Below are 27,660 nucleotides of genomic sequence, written 5' to 3'. Positions count from 1 at the left end.
ATCGAACAGCACAGCACTTTATATAAGAATATGAAAATACTATTTTTGCCATGACATGTCATTAAGTCCCTTCTTCAGCCCAGTTGCTTTAGTTGGACCAAACCACTTCAGTTCTGAATTGCTATGCTACTGCAGACAACAGGCAGAGAAAGGGAGACAGGAAGAACCAACAATTCCTGCCTCTGCAGCAAGAATTCACTTCGCAAAATGTCATGAAACTAAATACAAAGAAAAATGAAAACCAAAGGTCTCTTCTAATCTTGGTGGAAAAAAGTTCCAGTCTTCCAGACCTTAATCAGTAGCTGAACTTTTTACCTCAAGTACACATGCAGTGTTTGCCAACCCCTAAAGTCACAATCCTCAGGCACAGTGTCATACAGTGCTTTATGCTGAAAATTCTGTGGTGACAAGGATTCATCAGGTGTTATGATTGTGTGTCGCAGGTGCCAAGAAGATGAAAAACCTTGGCATTTTAAGAGGCTTTGTGCTTCAGGTTTATTTCTGTATGCCTTCATGAAGACTAAAGTAGCAAAAAAGCTTCATCCAGCATCTGCGTTATTTTTCTCTAACTAGAAGACAGCAAAAATATTTCACCTATGTTTTTTTTTTTCTTTTTTTTTTCTTTTTTTTTTTAATCTATTATTTTTAATTGCTATTGGAAGAAAATGAAAGATTAACATAAGGACTTGATCTCCACCAACACACGCTACTTCTAATTAGTTGGAGAATCAAAACACTCCTCAGCTCCTCTGCTGACTTGTATGTTGTTTAAAAAAAAAGTTTTTCAGCTAACCCATTGGTCAGATCAATGGGATAGGGCACAGTTTTTGTCCCTTGATGTACCTTATAAAAGGTACAGGCAGACTAATGAACAGTTCAGTGAGACGGATAACATTTGTGCTGTCTATTCTTCCAAGTTATAATGCAAAATCCAAATACAATATAAATCACTGTCTTGATTATCTACTGCTTACAATTTCTTCAGTCTTCTCAACTACTGAGAATTAGCAATGACCACGCTACTGCTTTGTACCAAATATTTCTGGTATTTCACATTTGCTTTGCCAAGGTATAAAGGACTCAACAAAGCATATGGCAAAGAACTATTGGATTCCATGAGCTACAACGATTTAGAAGTCCATCATGTTAAACCATGGAAGAACTAAAACATATGCAAGTGTTTAGAGGCTGTGCTTCAACACAATACACACACACACAAGTTGAGGTCCAGTTCACTGAAGAGTTGCAAATCAAAATGCAATCACTTCCTTGAGCTTTGAGTGCTCTGTGAGGAACTGAAAGGTTAATGAGCAAGGTGACTTTAATTGCTTTTTCCCAAATACCTGGCCAATGAACTAAACAACCACCTTTAAAAGCTCCGTATTCCAAAAATTCTACAGCAAATGTTCTTCTGTTGGAATTTTCTATTCATGGAACTGGGCTATAAATAGGGATATAATATCTTTAATAGATTGCAGAGACCATACTCTTTTCAAATATCCTGCCTTTGCTGTAATGACAACAGCGAAATAGCTCAGATACCGCTGGGAGCAATTTGTCAGAGCAGTGCACGGGGTCTGGGGTTTTCCTGTTGTAATTAGCGCACAGTGCGTGCTCACGGCCAGCTTCAGACACTGCAGGGATTCCAGAATAAACCCTATGTCCACCGACTAGCAGAGCATGTCCATGTATGTTTGCATAATGAATCTCCTGTAAATTGTTCAGTAGTCATTTGCAATTTATTTCAGGCATCCACCTACGGTCTCAAACTGGCCATGTCAGTAATACATGGTTTTCACATTACTGAGACTGCAGACAAGAAGAGTTTGTGCCATTTTCCTTTTCTCAGATTGAACAGCTTCAAAACGTGTCATACACCATGTCACAGGATAAAGTTCCAGATAATTTCGCTTTGATGCGATGTGTGAGGATCTGAGTTTCATGTTACAAGAATTACAGCTCATGTAGCTTTGCTCACTTACCAAACAGAAACAACCTTTTTTTCACTTTTTTTTTTTTTTTTTTTTTCTCCTCTAAACCACAGGAACCCCTGCCCTACATGTTGGTGCAGTCATTCAGAAGTACAGAATTTCTTCCTGCTTTGCTAGTGATTCTGCCTAGTATATTTCACACAACAATTTCTGCTTGATCTTGCTCAGTTGAGTTCAGAAACAAAAATCCAATAGCATTGAAAGTAAAGCTGTATTAAGCTTGATCTAGACAGAACTCATTTTCTCACTTTCACTGGGTGGACTCCAAAATTCTTAAACAACCATGTCTACAAAAATGTCACAACCGCAGCTGTAGGCACTGTGAGCCACATGCACCGCTCCAAGAGGAGCGGCGTGACAAGGTGTGACAACCAGCAGGACGCAGAATGTGCGTGGGTGGTGGTGAGCACTAAGCACCAGCACAGTGCCTACCAGGACTTGGGCAAGATGTGCCACAGTGCAGATCAATCAGGTTTTTGTCAGGTCCTAAAAAGCACAAGTTGGATAACCTTGGAGCGAGGAGGCATGAGGACAGCGATTTGCACCCAATGGTACTGCTGTTCACAGCAAATTCAATACAAAACTCGGTGATTTAACACGTGAACAGCCCCATCTTTGCAAACCCTACTTCAGGAAGATGCAGAGGACCCAGAGTTACACCAACAACCAATATAATCAGTTGTGGCTTTTCTTGGCCTCTCATGTAGTTTTTTTAATCCTTACATTTTTTTTTCCCCCCAACAAAGGCGACAGGATTTCACTCTTTCCTACTTTAGCTTAGAAACTGTTGGTTGAAATAGAACACCACCATACTTAAGGAAGAAACTGACTCTGCAAAAGATCGCAGACAAGCAATGAAAGACACAAGGTCTTGATAAAATATTCCAATAAATTGAGAATCTTACCATTATAGAAAACTGAACTTCACTGTTTCAAACTTTCACTTAATGCTGGCAGATCTCATCTCTGCTTTGTTACATTGATGACAGCTTAGCATATCATTTGAATGCTGTTTTTTTTTTTGTTTTTTTTTTTTTTTTTTCTTGTCACATTTTGGATCATGCAGTAAATAACTATTATGAATTAATTTAAAAAGCAAGTATTTACTTGACTACTCCAGTAACAGTAAGAAATTCTAGCTTCACATTACAGAAACCATTTCTGCACTATGGTCATTTCCTTAGTGTGAACTACTTTTCAGCCTGAGCAAGTTGTTGTGCACATTTATGAAGACTAAGGTGCTTTTTACAATTTTCCTTTCCCTGAAATGCAAACAAAAAAAGTTCTTCAGACAGCCACAGACAAATTCAGTGTTCACACCAATGTGAAACAGACACATGATGGGTCAGATTATTTCAGTGGTAGCATTCAGCAAAAGCATCTTACTCAAGAGCGAGCCTAAGATCTACACATCCATGAAATCATGGCATTTTCTTACTTACCATTTCCAACACCTAAAGTTTCCTACATAGGTTTTGAGACACCCAGTTTGAGGAAGAAAGCATTTTCTCCAACCCCAGTTTCCAAATGAACATGACACTAAGCCTGTTCTTGTTAGCACATCAACCCTTCTAAGACAGAACAACTGCTTCCGTAGGAAGGTAGGACATGAGCACTGGTGCTGTATTCTGTAGGTAGGAAAAAACTTCACATGCTTTTTGTTTTTGAAAGCTTATACCAACCTGGCAGGTGACTCCCTCTTACCATCAAATTCATCTTTCCTTACACCTTATTTTTACTACAAAGAAGAAATGCAAGCTTGAAGAGAGATACTCTTTACAAGGCAAATACTGAAACAAACAATCGAACTCAGCAACTTCCACATGAAGAGTGATGAGGCTGTGAGACAGCAGTACACGATTTACTGTCAATAGCATAATGATTCAAAGCCTTTTCCCCAGGGCATAGCGTCTTTTCCTAGCTGAAAGGGCAAGCTTAGCCTATTGCAACATCAAGCAGCAGATGAATGACCGTGTTGCCACGCTTGTTTTGGGGATTGATCACGTCCAATTAATTCCTAGAAGAAATCAATTGTTCTTACCTAGCTCATTTACATTAATAAGAAAATATTAATGACTTCACTGCTCATACATATTGGAAGTGGAGGTCACATTTATGTTTCAGCTTGATGGTATTTCAAGAGAATTTGCCATCTCCTAGGAGAGAACAAATGAAACCACACAATTTTTCTGGTTATTCAGCATTAAAAGTCAAATATTTCTCTGTGCACTTTACTGACAATGGGATCATATGCCAATTAGTCTTGGATTACTGCCTTATTTCTGTGGGTGGAATTTTTATCATACACAATAGAAAGCACATAACCATTTGCTTCCATTGCTAACTTTACGTCGAGCAAAGCCCTACGTACAGAAACTCAACCACAGTTACCATTTCCTGTTCAGATAGCCAGAAAGTCCAACACACCCTAAGAAGAACGGTGATACATACGTGCAGGTAAAAGCCGTCCATACCATTTCATTCCTGGAAACCATCCTCAGAAAAGCATTCAAACTGAATCTTTGTGGTGGGATTTAAAACTCATAGCGACTGCCAAAAACTTAAATAATGCTTTATCAGACGCTGGGATTAGCCTCTTTGCGAGCTACATGCTATGAATAGTACACGTCTGAGCATTCGTTCTGGACTTCCTTCCCAAGGGAGAAATATAATAGGAAGGTATTTCAAGACTAAATTGAGAACTTGATTGCATTATTCTGTTCAGCACATACTGCTATCATTTCTGGTAAAGTGTCCTAGTTAAGGGTTACAGTAAATTGATCACATAATACTAAAGGAATTTGTCATGTAATAGAAAAGGAATTTAAGAGCTGAATACCTGATATTATTAATAAAACGGGTCTGTGAACAGAGACAGTTAAGGGATACAGCTTATATCATTACCTGATCCTACATTCAATTAGAGCTGGTAAAATCAGACTTGCAAAGACAAAACAGACTTGCAATCGTTTTTTTCCCAACTGGAAACTTCTGCCTGGGCAGTGCAAGGGTGGGGATTTGCTCCCTGCATATCTTCTGCCACTAGAAGTGGCCCACATGCTTTGCATCTCCTTTTGGATCAGGAGTCCAAGCCCCTCTGTGCAGAGAGGCTCTGCTGCTCCCCTCTGTGGTATCTGACCGGATTCAAAATACTAAGCAAAATGCCAGTCACTCTGAAGATCTACGGACTGAGATCTCTGGCTGTGAAAGAGAAAAGCTGACAACAGAAAGCCACTGGAATACAATTAAACCTAGAAAGCCATCTCAGTAGCTCTAAGGTAACAGCACACAAGGAATTAAAAGTGTGTAGGCACACAACTGACTTCAGTATTGTGGCACATAGATTAACAAACTTCAAATCCTGTGCTGCTACATTTGAAAGCAATAGAAAATCTCAACCAGGCATTCACCTCTGCTCTAGCTCATTGCTACAAATATTTTTGCTGACAGGTTTTAAGATACATAGGTAAGGGAGAACAACATGTAATTGTCTCTAGGTTGTTGATGAACTTCGACACAAGTACAGAACTAATGGAAACTGATGCATTTAGTCAAAATACGTTTTAATTCCTCATGAGAGGGATACAACACCAAGAACAAACAGCTAGCGGAAACGATTTATGTCATCTCACTGGTAAAAAGCTATTTTTTCAGACCACGCTTGTTACTATTCAAGTCTATTTTATACCAGGTGGATAGGATACTGCTCTTTTTCTCCCATCTCTTTGAGAACAAACCCCGTTTAAATAAACACTGCCTCTGACCCTGCACACACTTGCACTTTTTCTTCTTTCTCTGCCATAGTACTCGTGCCTGTTAAACCATCGATCCGCAGTGGTCATTAGGGAAGGCAGATGCTGAGTGCTTTAGCAGAGCAGCCAACAGCAAATCAAGTGCCTTGTGACTGCATTTTTTTTTTTTTTCCATGATGTTCAGACTCCATGCTGTCCCCAGTGGAGGCAAAGCCACTCCATTTTGGTCAAGGGGAAATTCACTATTGCTCCAGGGGCTTCACAAGGGAACAGTTTTCTGCCTTTCCTCCTCAGCTTATTAAAATGCTTTTAATTTATTTTTTCTCTTGCTTTGCCCAAACTAAATAAGATCCTGAAGTGTATGATTGCAATCCTTGTGGTGCCTCATCACTGTATTTTACATACTTAGTCACAATCTGCAATGGGTCAAACTGTTAATAAAAGATTGAATTTAACTTTACATTTCCCATTTCTCAGAAAGAACAAAACTAAAGTTTGCCATACATTAACTTCAGCTTTCTAGTTAATATCTAAAATGACTATTACCATATAACCAAGTTACCACAGTATTTCTAATGCATCCTGACCCCCAAAATGTTCACCTACAGGGAAGAAATCCCTTTTCCTTGTCACTGATGAACAGGAATATTAGATCGTTATTCTCGTAGTTGGGGATGTGCAAAGAGGCCTCACATGCAAAACAAATTCATTTTACTGTACAATTGCACTTCACATTAGAACCACAGATTTGGAATTTAACACCATACTGAGTCAATGAAGCTTTGATGTGAATGGTACCAGTCTTCCCGTATATTTTCCTAAGTGAACAATTCATTCTACACCATTAATCTATATTCTAGTAACCAGCTGTATACAATGAATTACTAGAAAAAAACACATAATTTGTTTTTCCTTGAGTTTACTTAAGATGGTTATTACCAGATAAAATCCATTTCAAAATTAGGAAAAGAAGCAGTTCAGTAACCAGTTGCATCCTATTACCTCACTCCTGGAGAGTTATGGTACTGTCTAACCAAGGGTAAAGCTTCTCCTTGAATATACTTTAAAAATATATCAGCTGTAGCAAAGTATCTGTCTTGCTCTTAAAATCCTCCTGAACTGTGATAAAAAGCAAGGTGTCACAATCCTTACCCATCTGCTAAAACGGGAATATAAGAGAAAGAACTCCTGACAACTAGCTAATTTTCTTCAACAGTTTCTTCTCATTTTAATATAGAATATACTAGAGAGGTTTGTCTTTTAGTAGATAGTGGAAAGGACGTGTTGGGGAACAGGTTGTGTGTCATTTCTAATACCTTACCTCCCATGACAGTTCAAATTGTTTAGGTGAAGAATTTGCAAGTTTGGGGCTGCAAGCCTCAGCAGGCCAAAATGAGCTGCAAATACATGGAAGGGGAAGGTTACAAACATCACGTTTTTTCCTTTCTTGTTTATACTTTTATTAAAAAAGGAGCTCCAAAACATTTGGTCATTTGCTGAATGGCTACCTGGAAAATGCAACAAGCATGCTGAAACAATAGGGGATGTGAACTGGTGCATTTATTTCAATAAGTGCCATATGTATTTTGGAATTTGGTAATCGTGGATCTGGCACCTCTTTATAATGTATTTGGGACAGATTGGAACATTTTTCTGAGATTGCTATAACCAGGTGCTTCTGCCTCCCTCTGGCTAGCCTAGCTTTTACTGTTAGCGTTTCCTGAAAGGACAGGGATGGAAATAAGCTATGATCTACAACAGCCCATAGAGACACAAATCAAAGCGATACTGCCAGTTTCTGTGTTTTTATTTCTCAGTTCCCTTGCCTTCCCCTCCCCAGTTAGTTATTTTCTCAATAGGGTCCCACTGAAGCACCCATTACCAGTACTTCCTAGCTACTGCAGTAGGTGCACTTAGCTAGGAAGAGGTGCAACGCTGAATTACTTGGAAGACATCTGCCTTTACCAACTGCATTTTGAAAGAGAATGCTTAAGCTGTTCCAAGAGCAAGAGCTGAAATAGTGCAAGTACAAACTCCCTACCAGCATCAGATTTATCCTAGTAGTTAGAAGCTGCTTAATAGTTAAAAGCTGTCTTAACTCATTGTCAACATGCTGAAGACATTAAGAAACATCTATCTTGATGAGCAAAAGCAAGATGTCAATCTCATTGAAATCTGTCAGAGGCTCAGGTACCTGGGAACAATCTATCTTGCAACGGGTAGGACCATCTATCCTTCAGTAAGAGAGAGAATTCCAGGAGCTTATACCCAACCTTTCCCATTAGATCTCCAAGCCAAAAGGAGCACTGGTAAGGTTTGTCCCTGTAATGTTACATTTGTTGTGTTACCGCAACATTTGATATTCATACTTCACATGTAGCAGGGCAGGAGGGAACAACTGACCAGCATCTTTGGGTATATCATTCATCAGGAACCTCTGATAGCAAGAAGTATTTTAACAGACAAAATACCCTAAGCCTGTTAAAAGCGTCAAGAGTATGCTCCAGTGCAGAGTTTCCACACCAAATGCCAGAACTAAATAACACAGGGACCTGTGGCTAGACAACCTAAGTTCAAACTTCATACTTTATACTCTAAGCAGTTTTAAATGCTTATAGACAGCATTCATATTCCTTTTGCAACCACAGAAACACTGACTCAGCCCTGAGATCCCCTGACACCACGCTCTTTTGAGACTGACCACCACCACAAGCGCCAGAACAGCCCCATTGAAGAGAGCCAAACAGTGACTGCTGCAGCTGCTGCTGATACAGTATGTTCTGCAGATCTCCACTACCTCGCTGCCTCTCTGACATGCTGTAGAGCAAGGAAGCCAAAGAAAACAGTCATACATCTGATAGAAGACCAGTGTGTCCTTCTAACTTCTTGAAGTGTGTTACCATTGAGTAGCACTCGTGCTTTTAGGGAGAGGGAAGGATAAGGACTTGTTATGTATGCCTTTATTTTCATACAAGAGGCATTACTCCCTCTTCCCAACTCAACCACATTCATCTCGTCATGCTGTGCGCTTCCGTTCCAACAGCACGAGATCCCTCCTTGCTCCTGTTTTGCCTTGTGGCACAGAAACACCTGCCATAGTTTTACGTATTATTTGTACACTCTAGCACAGATTATTACACTACCTAGTTTCAATCAATTAGTTTATTTTTATTTTTAAAGCTTTTAAGCAGAAGCAAAGCACCTAACTAACTCTTCCTATAGGGACTTCATCAACAGAAGACAGACAGGCGTTGCAACTCATCTTGGACCTATAAGAACACCGGCTACACCAACTCTTTGTCAGGTACTCCACACAGAAGACTAGCGAAGACCTCTTCTTGTGGTATTTGCGTACTCTTCCCCATCTTCACAGAGCGTTCTCGTTTTGCATTGTTTGCGCTGGTAACACTAGCTTATAGACCTTAGTGTGCAAGATTTTGTTACCTCTGCAATACTTGGTTTAAATGATGGTTATCTGGTCATTTCTTCATTACGTAACCAAGTTCTGTCCACAGAATGTGATAAAACATAAGATTTTTTTTTTCATCTAATTAACGAAGTTGGTTGTCCCACTCATTTTTACTTTACAAAAGAAAACCAAAAAACATGTAATGTAACAGACTGTGGAAAAGTGAAGAACAACACAATAACAGAGCACCCTATATTTTACTGCGGTTTTCCTAGGACATGATTTGCATATTAGCACATAGTATGGTAGCTAATGAAGCCTGCTAGTTAGCTTTTTGTTGTGTTGTCACTTCCTCTCACCTTCACTTAGGCCCAGAGGCTAAGTCATACACAAGAAGCACAAACAAAACGAGCCACCAAGACAGCCTAACAAGGGCCACCACTACTGAATTAGCGATGAGTTTGTGGTTTTCAGGTTTTAAACTTCACCTTCCCCTTTGAACATCATGTAAGCCTCCAACAAGAAAAGAAACAGGACTACCACAACCAGAACACATTTGAACTGTAATACTTGAAAAAACTAACTGTTTTTTGTTGGCAAACATACATTTTATTAGCTGAGTAGTAAGCACTTAAGAGAAAACCATTTCCTGCTTGTGAGCAGGAGAATCCGCAGTGCAATTACAAAGAAGTACCAGGCCTTCCTGGCAAACTTAACATACAGTCATAAACAGTGTTATCAGTCCCATCAATGTTTGTTTTCAACCCAGATCAACACAGAGTGCTCCTGCCTTTCGTATCAAATACTGAGTTATTCAGAGTTGCTGAACTTCAGAAGTTTTTTGTGTTGCTTTTGTGTTCATGTATCAATGCTCTGTTTCCTCAAGTTTTCCTCTACTTCCAACAGTAAGTCAGTCCACACACTTAGGCCACGGACTTGAAAGTCTCCATCCCGTGCCTTCAGGAGTTTGAGAGCAGCTTGGGTCTGTCCCCTGAGCAGCACAGATCCCTTACACAGGCAGCTAAAACGCTCCCTCAGCTCCTCCCAGGACAGTTCAGTCTCATCAGGGCAGCTTTTAACCCACTGTCCCTGCAAGGGATCATACAACAAGCTGCTTCCCCAGCCAGTCAAGATGTCCAAATAACGTTTGCTTATTTGCGAATAGTGAGCAGCTAACGAAGCAAGAAGACAGCCGGGGAGCTGGTGACAGAAGGCAGCGAACCTCTCTGCGTCCTCCAGCAGCCAGGAAAGCAGGGGGACAGCCTCTGCTTCCTCTTCTTGCTGGGGGCCTCCCCCCTGCCGCAACAGCAGCAGCGCTGCCGCCACCACCCGGAAGGCTCGGGGCCGGGGCAGCTGCTGCAGGACCCCCCCGAGCCAACGGGGGTCCCCCGGGGGCTCGTCCCGCAGGCGGCCCAGCAGCAGCCCCGCTTCGGCGGCCAGCCGCGGCTCCGGGCCCCCGGGGGACGGCGGCGGGGAACTGCGGAGCGGCTCCAGCAGGCGGGAGGCGGCCTTCCTGCGGGCCAGCAGCGCCAGGCGGCCGGGCCGGGCGGCGGGGGGCTGCAGCAGTCGCTGGAGGAGGCGGCGGCAGGCGGCGGGCGGCAGGGCGCGGTTCTCCAGCAGCGCCAGGCCCAGCAGCTCGGCGCAGCGGCCCAGCTGCCCGAAGGCGGGCGGAGCGCCCGGCCGGGCCCGCCGCAGCCGCTGCCCCACGGCGTGGCGGAGCCGGGGCCGGGCGCGGAGGCGGTCGTGGAGGTGCTGGAAGTAGCGGCCCCAGTCCAGGGCCCGCTCCAGGGTCGGCGGGTCCCAGGCGCGCACCAGCGCGGAGCGGCACACGGCCAGCAGCGCCGGCAGCTGCGCCACCTGCCCCAGCACCGCCTCCATGCCGCCGGCGCTCCCGCCGCTGCGCCCCAGCACCGCCTCCCGGAGCCGATCCGAGGCGGCGAGGGGGGGGTTAGGAACGGCATTGGCCGGGCCGGGCGTCAATCCGCTGCCTTCCCCTTAAAGCGGGACGGGGCGGGCACCGCACTCATTACGTGAGGGGATCCCGCAGCGCGGTAGTAGGAGTGGTTACGGTTCTCCACGACGAGTCAATTTAGACGTTAAAAAATGAACAGAACGCGCTTGTGACTCATAAACGTGATTTATACAAACAAAAGCTGTTCACGAGCACCCTGTGCGGGGGTATTTGGCATCTCCTAGGGTGGCGGCGTGGCCAGGGCAGCCACGTTGTCCCCACAGGGGCTGGTTCCCGGCCCCGCACTGAAGGCAGCGGGCGGCCAAACCCTGCTCAGCTGCACCCCACGCTGCCTCACGGCTAGCAGCCTGCCCCGTCAGCCATGCCCCCGCTGGCCACCTTTCCCAAAGCACCATGTCTGCACCTCGGATAGAGAGGCCACTTGCTGCTGAGGGAGCCATGAGCCGCCTCCCCCTCCTCTCAGACTCAAAACATTCTGGAAGATTCTCTCATTGGCATCCCCCATGGGGGCAACCTGACCAACACCTCACACAAACCACGGTGTAAATGTGCCGTAACCACTTCCCACACGCAGCAATAGGAAAAGCCCTCCTTCCCTTCCCTCCTGCGTCAGCAGGAGCTGAAGGCCATTTCTCCACAGTGCATAAAACACGATAAAACCAGTGCAGCCTGGCGTACCTGTGGGATGAGCAGCTCAGCGAGACTCCCTTCACGCCCGTGTCCTGAAGAGCACCTCATGGAGAACAGCGCCTTCCCCTCCGTCCTCGTCCCCGTGAGGGCTGTGCACACGGCACGGCCTCACAGCCTGGCAGGGCCAGGCCCATCTGGCTTCCAGCACCTTCCATGGGGCCCCAGCGGCTCCTGAGGGCTGGGGAGGCTGCAGGCCTTGGGGGCTCTCCTCATGGGCACACAAAATTTGTCTGGAAACGGTAGCAAAACCCAAATTTCAAGGACAAAGAATAATGTTCTTTTTAAGCAAATACCCTGTTTGATTGTTTTTTTTTTGTTTTTTTTTTTTTGTTTGTTTGTTTGTTTTTTCCACATACGGTTTAGTGCTGAATATATTCAGCACCATACAGAGCTATATTACTCCTCTACTCTGCCCTCGAGAAGCCCCACCTGGAGTACTACAGCCAGGTTTGGGGCCCCCAGCACAAAAAAGATGAGGACCTGTGAGAACAAGTCCAGAGGAGGGCCGCGAAAGTGACCAGAGGCCTGGAGCGCCTCTCCCATGAAGAAGGGCTGAGAGAAGTGGGGCTGTTCAGCCCAGAGAAGAGGAGGCCCTGCGAAGGCCTCATTGCAGCCTTTCAGTGCTTAAAGGGGGCTTATCGAGAAGATGGAAAAGGACTCTTTGCTCAGGTAGATAATGATAGGATAAGGAGGAATGGTCATAAACTGAAAGAGAATACATTCAGCCTAGACATTTAAGCAGGAGTTCTTCACTGTAAGGGTAGTAAGGCACTGGAAGAAGTTACTAAGAAAAGTTGTGGATACCTTATCCCTGAAAACGTTCAAGGCCAAGCTGAATAGGGCCTTGGTCAACTTGATCTAGCGAGTGGCATCCCCACCTCTGTCAGGAAAGTTGGAGCTAAATGATCTTGAAGATCCCTTCCAATCCAAGCCGTTCTATGGCTTCCTTTGGGTTTTCTAACACAAATCAATTGTTCCCTAGTCACAGACCCCTGTCCTGAAGATAACTTCTATTCATTGTGAACCAGTTTTAATGATATAATTCTTCCAAAATAAATCAACTCAAAATAAAAACACTGTAAAGAAAAATGCAGGTACTAACCTTTGCTACTGAAACCTTTTCCTAGACTACTCAAGGATGGTGGTTTAGGAACCTTCTGTCTTAAGTACCCTCATGAAATCATGTACCCTTTCACACCTGACTGCCCTTATCCTATTTTCTTATTTCATCCACCTATTAAGGAAAGAATAGGGTTCACCTGTAAATTAAGGGCCTAATGCAAGAATTACTGAGTGAAATCCTGTGGCCATTGTTGTTGAAGGAGAATGGTATCTCTCCATATCTATGAATACACTATAATTAACTGTACCTCGTCTCATTCTGAATCTTTTTCTACTGAAAATTATTTTAAGCTTTTTGTTGATTATTTCTCAAGTAACAAACATAAGATGTGCTAAGGTGTTGCACTGACAAAAGAATTATTGCTTCTATTGTTAATAAGTTTATATATTCCTATCATCTTCCATGTTCATCTATTCCAAAGCATATTAGAAACTAATAAAAATTAAAGGAAAGATGGAGCACACAAACTCTAGTTGTATTCAGTAAGCAGGTCTCTGTAGAGCTGCCTGAAAAACAGAAGTTCTGCCGTATCAAAAACTGAATATTTCAACATTTGGTTCTGCCTCAAGTTACGATAAAAAAATCTAAATATCAGTATTGTTTTCAACAATGGGATACAGATTGACATCTCTATAATAAAAAGGTTGTGAAAAAAAGATGCTTATATATTTCTAGGTATTGCAGCTGCATTTGGAGTCTTGAGTCATGATGGGGCACAGCTGATGTGTATAATAAAAAATATAAAGACTAATCCAAAGAAGTAACAGCATTCTGCATAAGATAACATTAGAAGATGAATTTAAGGAACAAACAAAATTAACGAGGTAATGCTGAGACAGTTATTAATCTTATGTTAAATGGTTACGTGACAATAGTCTCTAAAATAGTAATTCTTGTTCTACACTTGCTGATGAAAAGAAATCCCTTTCTACTACTTTTTAAGGAGGAGGGAGGGAGGGAGGGAGGGAGAGGGAGGGGAAGAAAAAAAAAGAGGGAGGGAGAGAGGGAGGGGAAGAAAGAGAGAAAGGGGGAGGAAGGGAGGGAGAGGGAATAGGAAGGGGGAACAAGGAAGAGGGCGTGCCTGGCCACTCACAGAGCGTGTTTTGAGCTGTTCCACTGCAAGTGTGGAGCCTATTGATCTGCTGATGCTCGTGCCATCTAGTAATCAAATTAAATTGAATAAACTCGGTTTCTTTCTCAGAGGTTAATTATTTCCATAGATTTTTAAATGCAAGTACTTTCACTTTCCTGTTTTACGTCTAATTAAGTAATAGCTTGGGTGGTCTTAGGGCTTTTGATTGTAACAGCAGAATTATTCAGTATCAGCTCTTGTTATTGCTCTAGTTATTTTCTATAAATTTATGTTGTCTGTTGTAACTCAATAGTATCACTGAGCAGTTTTGCAAGTATTGTTTTAAATTGTAAAGTAGTGCTGAGTTAGGTTTCTATAAGAGGAAGAGGAGTGGAATAGCAAGGAGGCACTTATAAAAGTAAGCAGTGTAAGACTGAGGATGTGCAGTGTAAGGCAACAGGTTCACGAGGGGTAGGTCCCATTTGCCTAACTTAATTTTTTTTTCCGATAACATCACCCATCCAGTCAATCAAGGGAAACCAGCTGATGTGATTTTTTTTGGATTTCATTAAAGCTTTTGACACAGTTTCGCATAAGATCCTACTGGACAAAATGTCCAGCATACAACTTAACAAAAACATCATACAATGGGTGAGCAATTGGCTGACGGGCAGGGCTCAAAGGGTTGTGGTAATGAGGCCACATCAGGGTGGTGGACGGTCACCAGTTGGGTCCCTCAAGGCTCCGTTTTAGGGCCAGTCGTCATCAATGTTTTTATAAACAATTTGGATGTAGGACTAGAAGGTGTTTTGAGCAAATTTGCCGATGACACCAAACTTGGAGGAATTGTGAACTTGGATGACAGTGGGAAGGCCTTGCAGGGAGATCTGGACAGATTGGAGAGCTGGGCGATCACCAACTGCATGAAGTTTAACAAGAGCAAGTGCTGGGTCCTGCACTTGGGATGGCGCAGCCCTGGCTATGAGTACAGACTGGGTGACAGGATGCTGGAGAGCAGCCCCTCAGGGAGGGATCTGGGGGTTGTGGTTGATAGCAAGTTGAACTTGACCCAGCAGTGTGTCCTGGCTGCCAGGAGGGCCAACCGTACCCTGGGGTGCATCGAGCACAGCATTGCTGGTCAGTTGAGGGAGGTGATTGTTCCGCTCTACTTTGAGCTAGTGCGGCCTCACCTCAAACACTATGTGCAGTTCTGGGCACCGCAGTACAAAAAGGACATTCAATTGTTGGAGAGTGTCCAGAGGAGGGTGACGAAGAGGGTGGAGGGCCTAGAGGGGAAGATGTACAGGGAGCCACTGAGGTCACTGGGCCTGTTCAGCCTGGAGAAGAGGAGGCTGAGGAGAGACCTTGTTGTGGCCTACAGCTTCCTCATGAGGGGGAGTGCACCAGTCTATTCTCTTCAGTGACCAGTGATGGGACCTGTGGGAATGGTGTGAAGCTGAGGCAGGGGACGTTTATGCCAGACATCATAAAGAGGTTCTTCACTGAGAGGGTGGTCACACGCTGGAACAGGCTCCCCAGGGACATAGTCATGGCACCAAGCCTGTCAGAGTTCAAGAAGCATTTGGACTGTGCTCTCAGTCATATGGTCTGAATTTTTTGTGTAGACCAGGAGTTGGACTCGATGATCTTTATGGGTCCCTTCCAACTCTGGATATTCAATGGTTCTAACTAGTGGTAGGACTAGAGGGAATGGCCTGAAGTTGTGCCAGGGGAGGTTCAGTTTGGAAATGAGGAGACATTTCTTTTCAGAAAGAGCCGTCAGGCATTGGGATGGGTTGCCCAGAGAGGTGGTGGCATCACTGTCCCTAGGGGTGTTTAATGAAAGGTTGGAAGTGGTGCTTAGGGACATGGTTTAGTGGGTTACACTGGTGCTAGGGTGATGGTTGGACCAGATTAGCTTGGAGGTCCTTTCCAACCTTAATGATTCTACAAAAGGAATGAGAAATACTGGGTTAAGATGTCAGGGGATGTAGTAGGAGCACATAGATGTGGGGATAGGGTCTTGAGTGGATTTTCAGAGAGCTTTGTGGGGTGCATTCCTGCTTAGCTTGATTACTTTTTGAAGAAAAATTGAAGGTCTATTTTTGGGCTTCACATAACTGTTTGTGATCACATAAGATCAGTTTACTTCAGCCACTGATGATAATAGAAATCTCTTACATTGTTTTAGGATGTGTTTAGCTGTGTGTTTCACATTGGATAAACTATATGGTCTCCTTATTTTGTCTGACAAGTGAAAGCCATGTGGATATTTTAAGGGAGACTTTGCAGACTACACATGTGAGTGCATGAAGCTTTCTTTTAAGGAGGCTGAGGAAGCATGTAATCATCATTTGTCACCGCATCCGAAAAATTATCACTTCATTTCCCAGGCTGAAAAGTCATGTGGCTGTTTTTTTTCCAATTAGAGAGAGAGAGAAAAAAAAATAAAAAATAAAAAAATAAAAAAAAAATAATAAAAAAATGTATGATAGGCCGGAGAACATCAGACAGCGCAGAACATCAGACTGCTTAACTATTCTGGTAGATGCTTCTCACAAATAGCTATGAGTGTGAACAGGGGCTAGGTTGGGTTTTATTTTATATGTCTATTCCTCGCTTTAATGTCTAAAATGTGTTAAAATAGGAATAGCTTCTTTGAGAACATTCATCTCCTGTTGTGTTAGGCTGTGGTAAATGTTTCTGTGTTACAGGTTTGGACTGATAATATGCACAGCCAAAACGGCCGTTTAGCAAGTATGAAAAGTGTCTTGTCTGATGCAGAATCAGGGCAGTCATTTCCACAGCTCCTAGAACACAAACCCACTTTTCCATGAAACACTGCAAAACAGTTTCACAAGCCCTGTATTATGTATGAATTATTGTACTATTTTGTTGAAGCTGAGAAGTCAAGTAAAAGATTTGTATGAAATTTTTATGAAACTAGTGAGTTCTTTTATTCTGGTAATGGAGCCAACAAAATGCGCTCTGGCAGGAAATAGCAGTTTTGGAGCAAAATTGGTCAAACAAGCCAGAGGTCTGCAGTCCATTCTTGTATTTACCTTCCTCTCAGAAGTCATGTTGGCTGTAATAAGATTATACCATTTCTTCTAAAAATAAAGTGAAGGACATTCTGTTTACTCAGTATACTCATCAATAGAAGACTCCAAAATGGTCTTTCCTAACATATATTACTTCATAATACAAGAGCCATTGAGTAAATTGAGCAAGATGTATGATCATCTAATATGTTTCTTGTATTAACGTGCTTTTTTTCTTAAATTAAAAAATTGAAAAAACGTGGGGAGGGCAATTTATCTGCATCAAATTGCATAGTAGCCACCAGTCATTATATAGTGTCTGGTGTATGTTGATGATTGTGATCTCGCAGACCATTCTTGTAGAATATCCTGCTATTTGTACCACAGATTTTATGTAAAAATGAGGTTCTAGTTAAGCCTGTACCTGGCAGAACGTGGCACCCCTTTCTCAGCTTCTGGTGAAATCCTTTGAAATGTTACATCAAAATGTCATCTCTCCAATCCTGAAAAGTAGCAAAGCTGTGATGCGCTTTTGAAACGAGAACAGAATGAGTCTGTGATCACATCACATTGGATTGTATTGAACTACTCATTTATAGATCAGTCTGAGCCTCAGACTGTTTGGAAGAACTATGTTAAGTCATGCACAAGATAGAGAGGTGATTAGAGATGGCCAGCACAGCTTCACCAAAGGCAGATCTTGCCTAACCAATCTGGTGGCCTTCTGTGGTGGAGTGATGGCATCGGTGGATAAAGGAAGGGCAAAGGATATCATCTACCTGGACTTGAGCAAAGCCTTTGGTACGGTCCCTCACCACATTCTTCGCTCTAAATTGGAGAGGTATGGATTTGAAGGATGGCTGTTAGGTGGATAAAGAGTTGGCTGGTGGCAGCCAAAGGGTCAAGGGTTCTATATCTGGGTGGAGGCTGGTCACAAGGGGTGTCCCTCAGGGGTCGGTCTTGGGACCGGTGCTCTTCAACATCTTTATCAATGACATAGATGACATAATCGAGTGCATCCTGAGCAGTTTTTCAGATGACACCAAGCTGAGTGGTGCAGTCGATACAATAGAAGGAAGGGACACAATCCAGAGTCCCCAACAAGAAAGAGTGCTGTATGTAACTTATGTCATTGCTAAGATAGCAGGAGTAGCACTTAAGTAGAAGTTTATGTTTGGCTATACCAAAAGTGGATTTTTAGGAATTTCCTGTAAATAGACAGGCATTGCTTAGCCCCATTTGCAATTTTGATTCTACGAGTCATGAGTGTACTAGCAAAGCTTAAAAGCTTGTGTATAGCTTTTCAGTATTGTGGAGAGGGGGGGGAAAAAAAAAAAAGTAGAATTACATAGCAAGCTGTGCCACAGCTTTCAAATTGTGAATAATCAGAAGTGGTGAAGCAGTTGCAGGGTTAAGAAGCTCCCTTTCACCAGAGGAGCCACATTAAATAATCACTTGTGTCCTCCTAAACCAAATACCCAAAGCGTGTGTTAGTTATGCCTAGTTTTGCCTAAGGTTGTTTGAGCTAAAGCATTGTAACTTGCATTTGCAGTGGGATAAGAGCATGTATGCAGTCATTTAACATTGATTAGCTAATGAATGTTAAGGTGGTAAGCCATGTGCTTTGATCATTTGCCATTGCATGTGAAAACTTAAAGAAAACTTCCATTTGCTGTGTGTTGTGGACGGGGATTGGATGTGTATTGGTTAGAATGTTTCTCTACATGCCTTTTTCCAGGCTTCTTTTCCTTGAAGTCAGGAAAGATCTTAATTACTTAAGTTAACTACTTTTCTTATAGGATCAGTTGTACTAATTCAGCATTTGAGGCAGTCTGAGCCCCTTCCTTCATGGTACCCCCCACCTCCCCCCAGCATCTTTTAGGGTACACGCTAAGAAGTATCTTGAGGTATCTGTTTCAGAGGGCATCTTATTCGAATCCCTTGAAAATAATAGCTCTATAAAGCTTGTGGCAAACGTCACTGTCTGTAACTAAGGGTTTGTAACTTGGATATCTAATACTGTGATGCTTGTATGAAGTCAGGCATATGAGGGCTAAGCTAAGTCTAGTGTTAGTATTACTAGGCTTAGCATTGAACAATGAAATGTCTTTAATAGTATTGGAACAAAAGTCCATGCACTTAAGAATAGGATGTAAAAGAAATTCTTTCCTACCCATATATTCTGGGTGTTTCCATGACAGTTAAATTGCTGTCATTTACAAGAGTACAGGGAGATTTTATAAACAGACTTTCATGTTGGAATTGGTTATATTTTTCACTAATATATATATATAACTCAGTGCAAGACAACTATGTGTAGAGCTTTTTTTTTTATGTATACCTAGGTTCTAATAACATAAGTCACTTTGATTTTTTCACTTGCATTGCCTAATATCCTGAGAACATTGTAAATAACCAGATACACTAATATTGCTCCTTCATAGCTCTGTACAGTATCTTTAAGAATACTACCTGCCTCTGTGTACACAGAGGTAGATATATTAACACACACACATGCACATGCTGGATAGACATTTCTTTTTTTGAGCAGTATGGCTTTTAAGTATCTGTTGTTTCCATTTTCATGTCTCCAAAGCTTTTATGTGAATTCTTCCAGCACATTTCTCATTATTCTCTCAACCTTTCCTCTGCTGGATGGCTGGGGTTTCCAGACATATAACCTGAAATGTCCTGGGAGAATTTACATAAAAACAATAAAGCCAAGGAAATGGAAACCACAGAATATATACATTTTTTTTCAGTCTTTGCTAAGTTCATTGGTTAATATTTACAGAAGAATTCAATTTTCCATATTAACATCCTTTTCACTGTTAAGCAAATGTGGGAGAGTGGGATAGAAAGAATCATTACTTAAGCGAATGTTCTGGGTTGGGGGGGCTATATGTTAATCTCATTAATGAATCAAAGATTTTACTTTTCTCCATTTCAGTATGTCAAGAAGAACATACCATGACCAAAAAAAAAAAGATGAATCAAGCAGGTGTTAATGCAAAACTTTGAAGGGCATTTTCTTTCTATTTAAGAAAAGTGTAAAGGTTGGTTGTTTATTTAAAGAAACAGAATGGAATACTGGTTTCTGTTATCTTTATATCTAGCATACTCTGAAAGCAAATAATTAAAACCAATACAGCTTCTTATAGGTTCACTTATACAGTAAAATAATTCCAGGTTTCTCTTAAGGGCTACGTGTTAATAATGATTTATGTACCTGTCTGTGAAATGCTTCTGGCTGGTTTAGGCCAGACCTTCCTGATGGTAAGCTTACAGGGTCACAGAAACCACTACCATTACTGTCCTATTGCCCTGATGTTGGTATCTTCTGCGGAAAGGGCAGACTTGAACTTCGTTCCTGGCTCCAGAGTTTTTAACCTAAATGTGTTCTTCTTGTAAGACAAACTTCTTCCCACACGTTGCAGAAAATAGATGTGCAGAGATGAGATCAGGAAAGCCAAGGCACAGATCGTGTTGAACTTGGCAAAGGATACGAAGAATAACAAGAAGGGGTCCTACAGGCAGGAGAAGACAGGCCAAGGAGAGTGTTCTCCATCTGATAAACAAGATGGGAGAACCAGCTTCCTCAAACCTGGAAAAAGCTGAGGTACTCAATAAACGCTTGCCTCAGTCTACACTGTTGGTCAAGTTTTCTATGCCTGTCAGGACCCTGTACCGCAAGGAGAGGGTGAGAGGAGTGGATTCTATCCCACTGTGACAGTGGAACAAGTCCAGGACAGCCTGATGAAATTGAATGTCTACAAGTCCATGGGGCCAGATGGTATACATCCCAGGGTGCTGAGAGAGATGGCTGATGTGGTTGCTGACCCACTCTCCATCATATTTGAAAAATCATGGCTGTGGGTGAAGTCTTCAGTGACTGAAAAAAGGGAAACATTACTCCAATTTTTAAGAATGGGAGAAAGGAAGACCCAGGCAACTACAGGCCGGTGAGCCACACCTATGTGTCTGGGAAGATCATGGAGCAGATACTCTTGGAAGACATGTTAAAGCATGCACAAGATAGAGAGGTGATTAGAGATGGCCAGCACAGCTTCACCAAAGGCAGATCTTGCCTAATCAATTTGGTGGCCTTCTGTGATGGAGTGACGGCATTGGTGGATAAAGGAAGGGCAAAGGATATCATCTACCTGGACTTGAGCAAAGCCTTTGGTACGGTCCCTCACCACATTCTTCGCTCTAAATTGGAGAGGTATGGATTTGAAGGATGGCTGTTAGGTGGATAAAGAATTGGTTGGCTGGTGGCAGCCAAAGGGTTGTGGTCAAGGGTTCTATATCTGGGTGGAGGCTGGTCACAAGGGGTGTCCCTCAGGGGCCGGTCTTGGGACCAGCTGAGTGGTGTAGTCAGTACAACAGAGGGATGCCATCCAGAGGCACCTGGACAGGCTGGAGAAGTGGGGCCATGAGAACCTAATGAGGTTCAGCAAGGCCAAGAGCAAGGTGTTGCACTTGGTCTGGGGCAATCCCAGGTATTTTTATAGATTGGGAGAAGAAGAAATTTAGAGCAGCCCTGCAGAGAAGAACTTGAGGTCCTGCTGGACAAGAAACTCGACATGAGCTGGCAGTGTGTGCTTGCAGCCCAGAAGGCCAACTATATCCTGGGCTGCATCAAAAAAGGGGTGGCCAGCAGGGAGAGGGAGGTGATTGTCCCCCTCTGCTCTGCTCTTGTGAGACCCCACCTGGAATACTGCATGCAGGCCTGGGGCCTCCGGCACAAGAAGGATGTGGAGTTCTTGGAATGGGTCCAGAGGAGGGCCACTAAGATGGTCAGAGGGCTGGAGCACCTCTCCTGTGCAGAAAGGTTGAGGGAACTGGTCTTGTTTAGCTTGGAGAAGAGACAACTCTGGGGAGACCTCATTGCGGCCTTCCAGTACTTGAAGGGAGCTTATAAGCAGGAGGGGGAAGGCCTGTTTGCATGTGTTGGTAGGGATAGGACAAGGGGGAATGGTTTTAAACCAAGATGGGAGATTTAGGTTGGAAGGGGTTGCCCAGGGAGGTTGTAGATGCCCCATCCCTGGAGGCATTCAAGGCCAGGCTCAATGCGGCTCTGGGCAGCCTGCTCTAGTGGTTGGCAACCCTGCCCAGAGCAGGCGGGTTGAAACTAGATGATCTTTAAGGTCCTTTTCAACCCAGTCCATTCTATGATTCTGTGAAAATACTGGTACTTAATTAGTAGAAATGCCAGGAAGCCCAAATATTTTCATCTGGTGTTACAGTACTCCAGAACAGTGATGACTTGTATTTTTTTATATTAATTTCATACTCTTTTGGTTATGACTTTGTTCCTAGTCCAATGCTGAACCAAAATTAAGGGTTAGATAACCAAAAAGCATCGCAATACCCATAATAAATTTATTAGAATATGCTAGTTCATAGCTGAACCTGAAATATTGCTGCTGGCTACCTGAATAAGACAGGAAATTATCAGTGTTAAAACAGTGAATTGTAATTACAGAAAAGAATAGCAATGGGAAAAATGAACAAACAAAAGAAATCCAGAGTTGAGATGGTAGCACATAGGATATTTGCATAAAACTAAAAGCCATCAGAAAAAAACTTATTTGTGGTTCACAGCTGTGGTTGGGATGGAGGTGATGGGTGAAGTTGAATTCTTGGAATTAAGATAAAGGTCTAAATAAAAGGTCAGCTTCATTAAATATTCCCCCTCGCCCCCTTTTTTTTTCAAAAAAAAAAAATGTAACAGTCAGTATTAAACCTGGAAATAATCAAATTCATATTAGTTCAATTACTTCTAATGAAAACACTATTTTCAGTTGAAACCACTGCTGCAAGCATCTTCATATTTCTTAATGTTACAATAGCTTCCTTTGTTTTAGAGAAATACATTTGAAACTCCTCCAATAATTACTGTCTAATAAATCTGTTGGAGTTGTGCACCCTGCACAGAGAAAATAACACAATGGAGTACTATTATTCATGTCTCTCTTTATTTCTGTGAAATGATGATGCTCATCAATTGTTCAGAAAAAAAATTCTGTTAACTAACAACTTATGACCCTTAAGGGCTGGAATCTGTTCCTTTTTATTTTTAGGAAAAGTTGGATCTGTGGATCTAGTAGTATTTAGAAAAGGGACAGTTTGGAGCTAGTCTTCTAGACCTATCTTGCCTACGATTAACGGTTCAAAAACACCTAAGGGAGTCACGTGCCTGGATGCAATTGCAAGTCAATGGGAACCAGATGCCTAGGGGTCTTTAAATCTCTCAAAAATTTGTGTGTAAATAGAAGTTCTTGCATCTATCTTAGGGATCCTCATTCATCTAAGAAAAGCATCCCGTGCACCCAGAAGATATTCAGGATTGAAGCTTTAGACAGGAATGATATTTATGGTGTATACTCTGTGTGTAACTCACCTAAATACTTCATTCCTAATGGATAGATGCTACAAGCTGTAGTATATAAATGATTCATCTGAAAGAATAGTCCAGAACATTTCTGAGGGAGAAATCTATGTAGATTTTTAATCTCAAAATCAAATTTCTTTCTATTTACTTGGGTAGTTAAATGGTAATTTGAGGGGTTATTTTTTTTTACTGAATTAAGTTATTAAATGAAGTGAATTGGGATAAATAAAAATAATAGTTTCAAAAGAAAAACAATCTTGTTTAATTTTCTTACCTAGTTTTTAAATGTCCATTTAAACTGAAATTATTTAAAACATTTAAAAACTGAAATATTTTCTAAAAGCATTATAATTGTATAGTAACACTGAGGATGTATGGTTCCCTTTACCCCAACAAATTTTTGTTCTGAGCAAAGCATTTTGGGGGGAGGTTCAACTTTGAGTAAGAAGCTTTCCAGCCTTCCGTTGGAAAAGTTTTAACCTCCTCTTATACTTGTAGTGATTGTTCACTGGTTTGAACTGCTCTTCGCTAACCTGATCAATTCAAAGGGCTCAGAAAAGAAGAAAAGGTCTTGCCTCTCTCCTATTGAGAGGGTTGCAATACGTGGCCTGGTTCAAAATTATTTTCTTTGGCTGGTGTGGGAAGAACTGCCAAAGAGGAAGAATTGCAAATGTAGAGACGGCCTGGAAGGATGCAATGGTTCCTCAGACAGCAGGCTTAGAACCAAAAGAAGATGTTTCTTTCACCTTTTGCTTAAGGAGACCATTGTTTATTATTTTGTTTTTTGTTCCTCTGGTGGAAGATAGCATCTTTGTTAACAGTATTTTGTTCTTCCTGGTTTCCAAGTTCTTTTCTTTTACAGTCTTGACAAAATTTTCACAGGGGAATGAATTCAAGATGTGTACTTAGGCTTTGTACTAAACACGTAAGGCTCAAGTTATACACGCTACATTGGTTCAAAGTAAATTGTCCTACAGATACGCAGCATGCAAATAAATGTGTTTTGTCTGCCTAACTTGCTACTTTGGCTAATGCATCTCAGATAGTTTGAATTAAGTAGTCTGCAGGGAAGTACTGACAAAGGTATTGGTTTAAAAACAAACAAAGAAAACACGACAAACTATACAGATGTGATTTCAGTTTTGTTAGTTTTACGTGTTGGTTTAATTAGCAAATTGCAAACAGTGACTTCAGGCCTGTTATGAACATTTTTCCAGTTGTAATACTAACAGAAGTTTATTTGGTCATGGATTTCTTCTTAAATTTGTCCCAAAACAGATTCAGTGCTTCAGTTCTTCACAGCTCACAGAACACCTCAGTTGTAACTGGTCTTTATGCAAATGGCTGCCATCTTCAACAAAACATGGTTCATTGTTCCAAGCCCCTGGGGAGAGTTGTGTTGAACTTTGCAAACCTGGGAGTCTTTGTTAGATTTGAGAATTTTTCACTGTCTTTTCAAAGAGAGAGATTCCAGAATCCTTCTTCCAAAATTTACACATTGTGTGTCTGGCATTCTTTGTATTTGATTTGCTTTCAAAGTAGTGTAAATCTTTTGGCTTCTTTAACATTTCTCTTTATTTCTGTATCTTAGCATTTAATGAAGAAGCATCCCATGAACTCAGACTATATGTAGAATGTGAAATATGATTATCTACTCTATTTAGACTATCACATTTATTGTGTTTGTAATCTAATTTTTATTATGAGAATAATGAAAATTAAAGCTACCCTAAGGAATTTGTGATTTCTATCTATGTCCAGTAAGACTTAGTGTTTGATAAAGCAGAAGGTGTGGATCACTGGTTATGTCTTAGTAGATAATTATATATATATATATTCTCTCTCTCTATATATATATATTTATATATTTTTTTTTTCTGATCAAAATGTCACATGCTTAACTGCTGGTATGGAAATAGCGTAGTCCTTATGACAGATTTAGACCCTACCATTTGTGTAAACTAAGACTGAAATACGTCAAAGTACTGTCTTTACCATCTTTTTGGTTGAATAAAGCCTGAGGGCCACAGATAAGGAGCGCAGCACTCGATAGCAGATTCCATACAGAGTTACCAGCATTCACATACCTCATATTATCAGATACCTGATCTGAATGTTCGGTCTCAGTTGTTTGGTCTCTTTTGTTCCAAATTCTTCTCATTCACCAAGCTTGTGATATTTTGCACAAGTGTTTTTTTCACATTTATTGAATTATTTCTTGATTTAATTATTCTGTGGGCTGTTTATTTGGACTTGAGCCAACATGCTGAATTAAAAGATGACAGAAAATGATTCTTAATACTGGAATTCTGACCCTGGTCTCATTTGCAAGCATGACTATAGTGTTCACAAGGTAAAACACTGGCTTTCTATCTATAGCTTTCTTGCTTCATTATTGGATTTGGGCATCTGGTTTCAAGGTTGGTCTGAAATTTGATCTTTCTGAAATTCTCTCAATGTGTTTCAGCAACATATGTCATTAATGAAGGGAGTTGGGTAACCGGTCTCACCATCGTTTGTAATTCAGCCTATGACAGGCAGCAGGAAAGCAGAAAATCTTCAGCCAGCTCCAATTAGGAAAACATGCCCAAGGCGCAGGCTATAGTATAAACAGAGATATGTCAGGCTCCTCCCTAAAAGGAAACCAAAGAGTACACTGGGTTTTGATGCTTTGCTTTTGGGCTGAACAAGAAACCTGTTGAACAAAACGAAGCTAACAGCAAGGATAGAAAGTCATTCCGAATGAAGAGAGAGAAACTGGAGGAGGATCATCTGTGGATTGCAGATGCTGAAGTAACATCTATGCAAAATAATGTCCTCCTAAATATGAAATTTCCAGAGTTGTATAAGCCTACTTTTGCCTGAAACAAACAGACTGAAAATATAAATGCTAGTCATATTTGTCAGCAATTAGATATTCTCTTATTGCATTTCAGACAGCAATGCTGGGATCTGGGAGGATTCTGCTGAAGGAAACTCTCATTCCACAACATGCCCTTACATGAGGAATAATGTCACAGGCAGGGCCGATGCTGGAATTGAGCAACCTCTCCACAGCAAGAAGAATGCTTGTAAAAGAGGTAATACATTTAAAGAAGTAATATTCTCATTTCTGTTGAATTCTCAGTCTATGACATCAAAATGTTTGAGTCTCTTACCTCACAACTGCCATGACATATTTATATTACATCTTATAGATCAGAAATCTGAAGTATCTGGAAGGTTAAGTAACTTTTCCAAGATCACAGATTTCTTATTTTCTTATGACAGCAAGCGAGTATCAGAGCCAAGGTTATTCCCAAACCTCCTAGCTTCCTTTCTCTAATAGCATATTACCAGATACATGGTTTGCAGTGTAAAGAAGGAGGAAAGACAGAGAAAGGAAATATGTGCAGGACTCTTCAATAAATTAAATTAATATATCGGGCCCATCTTTATAGAATTCTCTCCATTTGTTAATGTTGGACTACTTCACAAGGGGAAGTTTTTATGCATATGCCTATTTTACAGATGGGGAAACTGAAATAAAAAGTAATTTGATGAAACTTGTACAGCAGATTAGTTTGCAGGGCTGGCAAAAGAAACCAAGTCTCCTAACCTCCCACGAGACAGAAATAACTTATTAAATGAGCTTGCATTCATCTTGTCTCATTTTGCAATGTGACGCGGGGAATAATGTTCTTTCCATTAGGAATGCTTCGATGATGCTTCTTCCATAGAAGAATGAAAAGGAGTGCTGGAATCAAAGCATTCCCTAAGGTACAAGATCGAGTGAACTGAGCAGTTAGAGGAAAAGGGAACTGGAAAAGAATAGCAGTAGTATCTCAAAGAGGGGAAGAAAAACAGTAGCTTCTGAGGAGAATGAATTTGAAATGTTGGTGGAGAAAATAAAGGGTTGAGGAAAAATTGCTGAAAAGTAGTGTCAGAAACACCCAGAGAAGGGCTGGAAGAGCTTTGAAGGTAGTATGGAAAGAAAATCAGACTTGAAGAGCACCAAATTTTCTCCTGTAAGGACCGCTCTGCCTCTCTTTCCCCCACATTGTTGGATAGGCAATAAAGCTCTTGAATTCTGTCGTTACAAAGGCAGGTTTATTAGAGTTGCGCATTTTGTGAGCCTGCATCACTTCAGATGGGGTAGAATTGTCTGTTGCTTTTTACTTCATGAACAGAGCAATGTGCAAAAAGTTGATTTGAACTTGGAAGATAGCCAAAA

The 27,660-nt window shown here is 41.7% G+C and overlaps 1 protein-coding gene and 2 long non-coding RNA genes across 3 annotated transcripts in view; 1 reads left to right on the top strand and 2 right to left on the bottom strand.

The window, feature by feature from the left end:
• Positions 1-12,019, bottom strand: part of LOC118168589 — a 202,658-nt gene extending 190,639 nt beyond the window's left edge. Inside the window, exon 1 of the long non-coding RNA XR_004751663.1 lies at positions 11,803-12,019. This is a non-coding gene — a long non-coding RNA (uncharacterized LOC118168589). The remainder of the gene's footprint in view (positions 1-11,802) is intronic.
• Positions 9,739-11,078, bottom strand: FANCF (FA complementation group F). The gene has a single exon (XM_035329091.1). It carries the CDS (start codon positions 11,028-11,030, stop codon positions 10,011-10,013), a length of 1,020 nt encoding a protein of 339 aa, XP_035184982.1. The 5' UTR covers positions 11,031-11,078; the 3' UTR covers positions 9,739-10,010.
• Positions 12,020-14,322: 2,303 nt separating the features above from the next.
• LOC118168590 lies at positions 14,323-27,237 on the top strand. The gene is made up of 3 exons (XR_004751664.1): positions 14,323-14,436; positions 26,384-26,527; positions 27,139-27,237. It is a non-coding gene; the product is annotated as an uncharacterized LOC118168590 (long non-coding RNA).
• Positions 27,238-27,660: the final 423 nt, after the last annotated feature.

Source organism: Oxyura jamaicensis, chromosome 5 (assembly GCF_011077185.1).
Source record: "Oxyura jamaicensis isolate SHBP4307 breed ruddy duck chromosome 5, BPBGC_Ojam_1.0, whole genome shotgun sequence".
Lineage (NCBI taxonomy): Eukaryota > Metazoa > Chordata > Aves > Anseriformes > Anatidae > Oxyura > Oxyura jamaicensis.
Note: the sequence above shows the minus strand (reverse complement) of the source record. Positions and strands in the feature narration are given on the sequence as shown.